General features: G+C 24.9%; 1 protein-coding gene across 3 annotated transcripts; it reads left to right on the plus strand.

Moving 5' to 3' along the window:
• The first annotated feature begins 1,645 nt into the window (after positions 1 to 1,645).
• On the plus strand, positions 1,646 to 8,285 carry LOC112691065 (inositol polyphosphate 5-phosphatase OCRL-1-like). Of its 3 annotated transcripts, XM_025565195.1 has the most exons (18): positions 1,651 to 1,762; positions 1,840 to 1,957; positions 2,032 to 2,215; positions 2,411 to 2,542; positions 2,626 to 2,765; positions 2,820 to 2,944; positions 3,001 to 3,171; positions 5,004 to 5,166; positions 5,230 to 5,408; positions 5,662 to 5,883; positions 5,991 to 6,126; positions 6,185 to 6,461; positions 6,529 to 6,666; positions 6,721 to 6,818; positions 7,455 to 7,635; positions 7,706 to 7,833; positions 7,893 to 8,004; positions 8,075 to 8,226. In XM_025565195.1, exons 2-18 carry the CDS (start codon positions 1,901 to 1,903, stop codon positions 8,224 to 8,226), a joined length of 2,595 nt encoding a protein of 864 aa, XP_025420980.1. In that variant the 5' UTR covers positions 1,651 to 1,762; positions 1,840 to 1,900. The 3 variants fall into 3 exon arrangements, with proteins under 3 accessions (XP_025420982.1, XP_025420980.1, XP_025420981.1); XM_025565197.1 differs by having other exon boundaries at positions 1,646 to 1,957; positions 2,626 to 2,759; positions 8,075 to 8,285; XM_025565196.1 differs by lacking the exon at positions 1,651 to 1,762 and having other exon boundaries at positions 1,901 to 1,957; positions 8,075 to 8,285.
• The last annotated feature ends 2,056 nt before the right edge of the window (positions 8,286 to 10,341 follow it).

The raw sequence follows: 10,341 nt of genomic DNA on the forward strand, positions 1-10,341 counted from the left end.
TTTATATATACAGATATATATAATATTACATAAGACTATACGATTATTACATTATATATTTAGTTCAACTTCCTCCAAAAAACGGCATAAGGACGTAACTATCACAATATAATATATAGTTTATATTAATTATGTATAAACTGTGGACCCCCCCCTAGAAAAAATTGAAAATAAGCCACTGGATACCATTGTTTACATAAAACGAATACCACACTTAATATTCGACTTACGCATGAGTATCATAAAGCATATATTGAGTACATGGTGGCCAGAAATGGCACAAATAAACATTTTTACTTTAATGCATAATGGCCAAATATGGCACAAACTTTTGGTGCATATAGTGCCATATTTGGCACAAATTAAACTTTAATCAACTTTAAGGGGAAGTTTGACTCAAATATTTTTTTAATTATTTTTTTCGTGATCCTGACGTCTTTTACTATAACCTCATTTTTTTTTCAGGGATAAATAAAAAGCTAAGCATGTAGGGGATAAAAATGTTATTTATAAAACAAAATGCGCTGATACATTATTTATTCTAAATCAGTTTTATCTATATGAAATTCATATATTCATTATTGCAGACGAATTCATGTTATGAATTCGTCTGCAGTAATGCCGATAAGGCGATACTCAATAGCGTTATTCCGCTTATTTTATTCTGGAACCCATTTTATTTTAGCTCTGAAGACAATTTTATTTTTATTTCATTCTTTCACAGTATTATTTTGTCTGCCAATACTCAGTAATAGTGATGTCAAGTCTCGTTCTTTTCGATGATCTAGTTCAGCGTTTCTCAAACTGTGGGTAGCGACTCCCTAGGGGGTCGCGAGTCAATTTTTGGGGGGTCGCTAGAAGTTTTTTTAATTATACAGATTGTAAGAAACAAGCACAATCATCACATACGCCTAATTATTAATTAAGTATTATATTATATATATTATATTATATTATTATTATTATTATTATAAGTAATAAAATAGAAAACATTTGTTTTTTGAAATTATTTTATTGATTCTGTAAATGTAAAACTATGGTCGTGATAGATTTTTGGAAGAAAATTTGGGTCGCGGTCCTAAAAAGATTGAGAAACACTGATCTAGTTCATTCGTTCATCGTTCTCTGTAATGAAATCGTTCAGTGAACTATGATTTTTTTCTTTTAAATGTTGGTTTTTTAATTTGTATACTTTATTATAAATATTAATTAAATACTCAGAAAAATTGTACTATTCTTATGCACGGGAAATTTTTATTTTAACATTGAAATACAAAAAAGGGGCCTAAAATTGTAAATTATTCTTGGCTCATGAATTGGTAAATCAAAGCATGCCGACATCTATAGGGACATTAAAGTATATTAATAAGTTATTACGGAAGAATATAACTACCCAAACGATGCTACGAACAGACGCAAGAAAACGACGAAAACCCGTTAAAAATACATAAAATTAGAACTGGTAAATTGTTTAGTAATAATTTGAATTCCAAACAATTGGTATCTTTAAGTTTTTAATCTTATCATCATCATTCTTATCACTCGGGAGGAAATGGTTAATGCTCTAATAGAAAATCCCAAAACTCCGCGGCAGTCGTGCTATCACAGTCCGGTGGCTGTTTATCAAATACGCAGTAATAATAATAATATTAATAATAATAATAATAATTTGTGTCCCACTAATATTTTCATTATTCGATTTTAATAATATTATTTTCTAATTCTAAGTTACTCTTTTGGATCCTCTAAGTTTTTAAAAGAGGTAGATGTATTGTTTTTAAATATTTTAATCAATTTTAAGTGATGAAATTCTTACGTGATTATGTTTTACATTTTTAGACCTAAAATATCGCATAATTATTTTCGTTAATAAATCCGTATAAAGCTTTTACTTAGTGCAATGGAACTGACGGCAATATTGAAGGACAAATTGAACGCTGGCGACAACGTTGTAGCGGTAATTATTATCAGAGTTTTACTGTTATGTCCTTCGCACTCTACTGTGGTATTAATATTGTCTATGATGTTTAGCTTCATGAAGGTGTGCTATTGCAAGGCTGGTCACCTAAAGCCCATCGGTTATTAGCATTGGTAGAGCGAAATTCGTCATACGGTTTATTCGTCTTTACTACATCAAGAAATCCACCACAAGCATTTACAGATCTCACTATCAACTTTGTTGTGCCCATTGATAGCGACTTTAAATGTGATATTGGTAGTAAATTATATTCATATACCTTGCATATTAATCGTTCTTTAAAATTTTTCTATGATCTTTAAATTTTTATTGTTTTATATATTGCTTGTAAAAATGAAAAACAATTTGAATATTTGTATGCTAAATAAATATTACATTACTACTATAATATTTACAATCAAGAGGTATAATGCAATATTACATATTGTTTAGATTCATTGTCAGCTGAATCGAGTTCTGATATTTATATTAATATATCAGCTCGAAATTTTAAATTATTTATGGGAATGAATTCTGGTAGTGAGACAAATCATTTCTTTACTGAATTATCTAAATCCATGGACCGTAAGTATTTTCATATAAATATATCTACAGTGAAACTCTATAAATTGCTAAAACTATTATTTTTTTTTTTTTTTTAACTATAGTTTATTTAAAAAATCAACAAAAACTGGATTTTAATTGGCTGAAGAAATATAGTATTAATGATATTGACTTAGAATTAGGTTTGATGATGACTATCAATAATGGAGATATTGCAACTAATAATTTAAAAACCACAGTTAATGTAATATTTTCAATTTTTTCAAAGCTGATAATCAAGTATGTATTATAATTTTAGATGGCTGTATCTGAAAATGATTTGTCATTTCCAAGTGGTACACATACACTTAGTTCTCGAGAAAGTGTAATACAGAGACAAATGTTATTAAGTGAAGAACAGTATACTAACGCCAAAAATTTCAGGTAAGAATTTATTTATAAAAAAAATTAATAAAATATTAATTTTTATTCATCTTCAGTATTTATATTGGCACCTGGAATGTCAATGGCCAACCAACCTTGTCTTCACTTAATGATTGGTTGACTTCTGATTCTGAACCTCCTGATATTTATGCTATTGGATTTCAAGAACTTGATCTGAGTAAAGAAGCATTTCTCTTTAATGATTCCCCACGAGAAGAAGAATGGCTGTAAGTAATTTAACTGCTATAATATATATTATATAATATGTATAGATTATAATGTATTTACTAAAGATGAAAACATCATTTACTTCATATCATTTATAATAATAGTATTGTAAGGCATATTAAACAGAGTGCCCAATAAATATTTACTCATCACAATATATCTGTAGATAACAAAGATAACCCAATTCTAATTTTTTGTATGATGTACAAGGATAATGACCATAAATATTTATATTATAATATAATTTTAAAATTTTGAAATTATTTAAGTCATTTTTTTTTTAAGTGAATATTTTTGAAAAATTTGATGATTGTAATTTTATTTAGTTTATTCTGAAAATGTTGATTATTCAACTTTTTATTTCCATTAATTTTGTGATTTTTGATACTATTTTTTTTTTTTTTTTTAATTTTTTGATAATAGTTTATTAAGTAATAAAAAATATAGGGAACACTAATTAGGAAATAATGCATAAGACAGTACAAATTATTTCAATTTTATTTTTAATACTACACAATTTTTCCTTTAACTAAAAACATACTATACATTTTGAGGGGAATGAAAAAAATAAAAGTGAAATATCAAAATGTTCAATAGAATAAACTCTGTATATATATTATTATAAATATTATATAATAAACTATTTTTTTTATACATTTTTTTCCGTAACATAAAATTGTAATTAAAATATTAATATACGTAATCTTTATCTTTAGGAGTCATATAAAAGATATAAATTAACTATTTTCATTAATTCAGATATATTTCATATCAATAATTATATCTTCATTACTTGGATAGTAACAATTGATAATTTTAAAATACTTTTGAAATTATTTAAATCAAATTTATGATACTATTCAAAATGATCAGATTTTGTTTTTACTAATGCACTTTTTGATGTAAAATTCTTTCTATTGTATTTGATTATTATTAGTTGTAATCATGGTAGATTATAGTCTATAATCTATCTTGGTTGTAAATAAACCAATTTTAAAATATTCCAAAAGTTGAAATGTGCAAATTTATACAAATATTCTATTGCAGCTGTTCTCAAACCGTGCACCGCGAGCACTTTCTAATAGCACTGTGGCTTACAGTTCATAACAAATAGTTTAAAATGTAAAGAATATTTTTTCCTTTTTATTCTCGTAAAAACTTTATAGCGAATAATGTAATATTTTCTATCGTATATTCAGACATTCAAATTTTAACCTTATAATATTTTAATGTAATAATTATGATCATAATAACAATAATTTTTATTTATTTATTTTTTAATCCATTAATTAGTCCATAATTAAGTTAAATTTTAATAAAATTTATAATATTGGTTATCTATGAATATTTTTGTTTTGTTCTTTCTCTCACATTATTCATAGCAGGGCACTTTGGCTAAAATTGGTCCAAAAAAAATTTGGGAACTGCTGTTCTATTGATATTCATTTTACACATTTATTTTAACTGTTTTTAATAATAATTAAATCAATTTTATTGATTTACATTATATTTTATAAGTTATTGTATATATTTTCAGCTATTATAATTACATTTTTCTGTTGATTATTAACTCTAAATTATTAATAAAACTTTACTGTGAATTAATAATAATTTAAGTTATATATTTACACTTATTAACATTAAAAGATTATTACAATTATTTGAAACACATTACATAATCCAATCAGCATTGAATTGCCTATTTATAATATTTAATTAAATGTATTTCCAATTGATTTAAAAAAAAAAAATTTTAATTACATTTCTAATCTTATTCATGAATAGATTATATACAAATACAAATGATTTTACACAATTTTATTATTATTAGACAAGCTGTTACAAAAAGTCTTAATTCTATTGGACATTATCGAAAAGTATCATTAGTTCGGCTTGTAGGTATGATGCTTATAGTGTTCGTGAAAAAGAAACACATGGAACATGTGAAAAATGTTGCAACTGATACTGTTGGTACTGGAATCATGGGGAAATTGGTAATTTGTTTATTATAATATTATATTTTATATCATTAATAGTATGATCAATCATATCTTTAGGGAAATAAAGGAGGAGTTGCTGTTCGCATGGATTTTCATAATACATCTTTATGCTTTGTTAATTCTCATTTAGCAGCCCACGTTGAAGAATTTGAAAGACGTAACCAAGACTATTATAATATATGTTCCAGAATGGTTTTTTCAAATTTTACTCCTCCAAAAACTATTAAAGATCATAAGTAAGTAATAAACTATATGTATATGATAAAACTTTTTTACAACAAATTTTTCCAACTAATATAAAAAACAAATATATGACTTAAAGCTTAGTTTTTTTTTTTATTAGATTTAATTTGAAATAATAAAAGTTCCAAAAAATCTTATTATCCTTAATTATTAGAGATATACTGAGATGTATTATTCATTTAATGTTTAAAAATATTTTAAGTTGCTATATGATATAAATCTATTAATTAATTATTTTTATTCTAGTCAAGTATATTGGTTTGGGGATCTCAATTATAGAATTACTGAAATGGATCCTATATCTGTAAAAGACTTAGTTAGCAAAAATAATTTTAAAACCGTACTAGAAGCAGATCAATTAAAGCAACAACATCGAGCTGGGAATGTTTTTAAAGGTTATAAGGAGGGTTCAATAAATTTCATTCCAACTTATAAATATGATCCAGGTACCAATGATTGGGATAGCAGGTATGTTTATTAAATATAAAATATATAAAAAAATAAAAATATATCAATATAAAAAATAATTTTTTAATTTAAAAAAAAATCTAGTATACTTATGTATTTTTGATTAGTGAAAAGAACCGTGCTCCGGCATGGTGTGACCGAATATTGTGGCGAGGGAATTCCATTAAACAACTTGCTTATAGAAGTCATCCTAATTTAATGATATCTGATCATAAACCAGTGAGCGCTTTATTTGAATCTGAAGTAAGAATTTATTTATTCTGTGTAATAATGAATTAGATTGTAATTTTATTATTATTAGGTAAAAGTTGTTGATACAATCAAGTATAGAAAAATTCATGAAAATATAATGAAAAAATTAGACAAAGCAGAAAATGAATATTTACCTCAAGTTATGGTTGATAACACTGAAATTATATTCAATATGGTACAGTTTATGGAACCTCAAATGAAAGAATTAACAGTTGCAAATACTGGTCAAGTACCTGTTCAATTTGAATTTATAAAAAAATTAGATGATTCAACTTATTGTAAAGAATGGTTGCGGATTGAACCTTTTATGAGCTTTATTGATCCAGGTAGATCATAAAAATAATAAACTATGCATACAAATTATAATATAATACATGTATGATATTTTATAAGGTGAAAAATGTGATATTACATTAGAAGTTTTGGTAGATAAAAGATCAGCATACAAAATGAATAGTGGCCAAGATAAATTGTACGATATTTTAGTATTACACTTAGATGGCGGTAAAGATATTTTTATTACTGTTACAGGTAAATAATATTTGTATTGATAAATTTTTATTTATTAATGAATTTTACTTTTAGGTACATATGAGCGTAGTTGTTTTGGCTGTTCATTAGAAACACTTTGTTATTTGAAAGTTCCTATCAGAGATATTCCAATTGGGAAACTTATGGAACTAGTAAGTATTTGTAACATTTTGATCACCAGCAAGTCCGTATTTAAGATTTCTCCATCTAGGAGCAACAACATTTTGCTGCTCCTCTTCTCTGAAGTGTAAAACCGAAATCAAATGTTGCCAACTATTTATTAAAAAACAGCTCGTAATTAATTTTCCCATTTTAGTACACTATTACTCAATATTTGTAATGAATATCAAATCCTAAATAATAATTGAGTTATAATTACATAAATAAAGTTATAGAAAATTGTCTTTTATAAAACTAATATTGTACTCTTAAATAATTTAGTACCTTTGGTCTGAATTTCCCATCCCTTTACAAATATAAATAAATATAGTACCATATCAAATAAAACACTCTTAAATAGAAAAAAAAATTTGTACACTACTAAATAATATAAATGATTTAATATTATAACATTTATATTTTATATAATTTTATTTATTCAAAATCATTTTCCATTAAGAATACAAAAAAATCTATTTGGTTTGTTTAGAATCACCACAAAAATATTGCCGCCCCCTAAATATTTTAAGAGGGCTACTACCTCCTCAAACCACCTCTTTTACTGCCCTGATCACCAGTTATGTAATTTTTTAATATGTTAGATGTTTAAAAGTATTATTTTTTTGAAGGAAAATAATAAAAGTAACTTGATATCAGATCCTTACCCTGTACCAAAAGAAGTGTGGTATCTTGTTGATCATTTATACAGGCATGGTCTTAAACAAGAACATTTATTTGAACAATCTGGTCTCAGGGTGGAATTCATCCAAATTCGTAATTGGTTGGATAATGGAACTCCAGATGCATTGCGTATTGTTCAAATTTAGTTATTCATATATAAACATTTTTTTATACATTTTAACGTTTTAAACTCTTTCAGCTGGAAGTGTGCACTCTGTAGCTGAAGCTTTATTAATACTGTTGGATAGTACATCAGAACCTATAATACCATACAATTTGCATGCAGCCTGTTTATCTGCAGTCTCCAATTATAGTCAATGTAAACAAGTAAGTGAAGTTTAAAAAAATTAATTTGATTTTAGTAATATAATTTTTTTGTTCTTCAGATTATTTCTCAACTACCCGAACGAAGTAAAAATGTATTTTTATACCTTTGTGCATTTCTTCAAGAACTATTGAGTCATGTCAATGATAATAATTTGGATGTAAAAACTATTGGTTAGTTGCTTTCATTCAATGCAAGAAAAAAATTATTCTTTATCCAATACATTTTATTGGTTTTTTTTAGCATCTGTTTTTGGAGAAATATTCATCCGAGACCCTCCTAGGTCCCGTTCAGATAAGTCTAGCCATACAAAAACTTCAATGTCCAGGAAGAAGACCAATTTTGTGTACCATTTTCTAGTCAATGATCAGAGCGATTTAATTATTGGTACATAAATTTAAAACATAATTTTACACTATTATAAAATAGTGTTATGTTTAAATTATTAAAGGAATATGTTAATTTATCAATTTTAATTATAATAAATTGCTTTAGCAAATTTTTAACTAAACATAGCTTCATATTGTATTAATTTAATAATTTAAACTAGTATTTGATATAAAAATATGTATAGTAAATAAATAATAAATATATGTTCTTAAAGAATGTACATTTTTAGAAATTTTAGTGGATTATAATTTATTTTAATATCATTGTTTATAAATTTCAACAATTATATTTGTCAGTTAAAATAATAGTAATACATTCATCAATTTCTTCATAAGATCATATTTTTTTAATCTTTGATTTTAAAAGCTATTGAATAATCTAAATGCAGAGTTTTATAAGTGTTATAGATATATTGTTTATTTTAAACACTAAATCATTACACTTAAACATTAACCAGTATCATATTAATTGTAAATATTAAAATAATATAATTTACAGTCCCTATCACAGAAGGTAAGATAAATAGTTAAAAAAATATATATATTTATCATTACATTCCTATTTTAATTATATAATTTTATTAAACGCACTATAAAAAGTATTCATATATTTATTACGTTTAATTAGATCTATATTATTTAATTTGTTCTCACTATTAAGTATCATCTTCAATCTAGTGTAAATGTTTATTATTTTTTTGTAATTGATTCAATATTTACTACAATGCTTGTTTTTTTTGTATTATTTTAATCCAGGCAAGCAGACTTGATAGTTTATTTTTTTATCAATCTAATTATTTAAAATTAGTGATTATTTCTTAAATATGCTTTTTATGTACTTAATTTAATAACATTTATTTGTCAATGTTTTTCTTCGTTGATATTTTTGTGTACTATATAACTTTTTTAGTTGATAGTTTTACCTGTGATAAAATATTTTTAACACCTACCTAATTTATTTTAAATTATTTCTTTTTATATGTAAGTAAAAATAAAAAATAAAAAATATATTTATTTAATTAAAACCTGTTTGGTTGATATGTGTATTCTTAGCTAATTAATAATTTTAGAATCATTGGCCATATTTAGTTTATTTTTTCAAGATTAGATTTTGTTATTAGTTAAACATAGTCTGTCAAATATTCTTAATAAATTTTATTGTATTATTTTTGATTTTAATGCTTGAAGCAAATATATGATTTTGAAATAAGTTTGCTATTTTCTTTTGTTTAAATTATGACACCCAATCAGTGTGCTGCCCTGGTAATCATTTATTGATAGATGTTGAAGTAAAATTAAAAAAATCAGATCCAATTTGCATAAATTGCACTTCACAAGGTAATATACATGAGCTTGAAAGTTTTACCATTGATTTTACGTTAGATAATTTGTAATTATATATATATGATTTTACTGTGATAATTTCAATTGCAAAACTCAACATAATTTAGAAAATTTTTAATGATATCTTAATTTTTAAGGTACCAAATGGTACACTAGATACAATATGAAAGTTATATTAATGAGTCCAGTAGAATTCTTGATTATAGAACTTTTAGCTTCTTTGATTTATTATCGTCTGAAAACCCAAGAGACAATATATATTTGTATAATAATATTTTAACTTTATAATATATAAGTGGGTATCAACACTTATTTGAAAACCAATGTGCTATGAATAAGTAATAGTATATTATTTAATGTTTTAATTACTTAAATGTACTGTATTTTATTTTACCAAGAAAATTAAATTAAATTATCAATAACTTGTAAAAGATAATAATAAAATATAGTTTTATTATTATTATTATTAATAATAAAAATAATTTAGAGAAACTAGAGGTATCCAATTGGCAGAGGACACAATGGGCCTTCTTCTGGCAGTCTGGTCATATGGTTGTCTCCACAGGAAATACACAATCCACAATCCACCTTTATCTGTACTTTTGCAGGCTGCCGCATACTAGCGGTACAATAGTACATTGTGGCGTCTGAAACACTACAGGTCTTTTCTGAAGAACTCAGTATATATAACGACTCAATACTCAGTTTCTGCAGATGAGCTTTGTGGCCAAGGTTGCTAGAGATACTAACCACCGCTTTCTGATTGTCAAAATCATT

The sequence above is a fragment of the Sipha flava genome, unplaced genomic scaffold, assembly GCF_003268045.1.
Source record: "Sipha flava isolate LNK unplaced genomic scaffold, YSA_version1 553_pilon_pilon, whole genome shotgun sequence".
In the NCBI taxonomy this organism is placed as follows: Eukaryota; Metazoa; Arthropoda; class Insecta; order Hemiptera; family Aphididae; genus Sipha; species Sipha flava.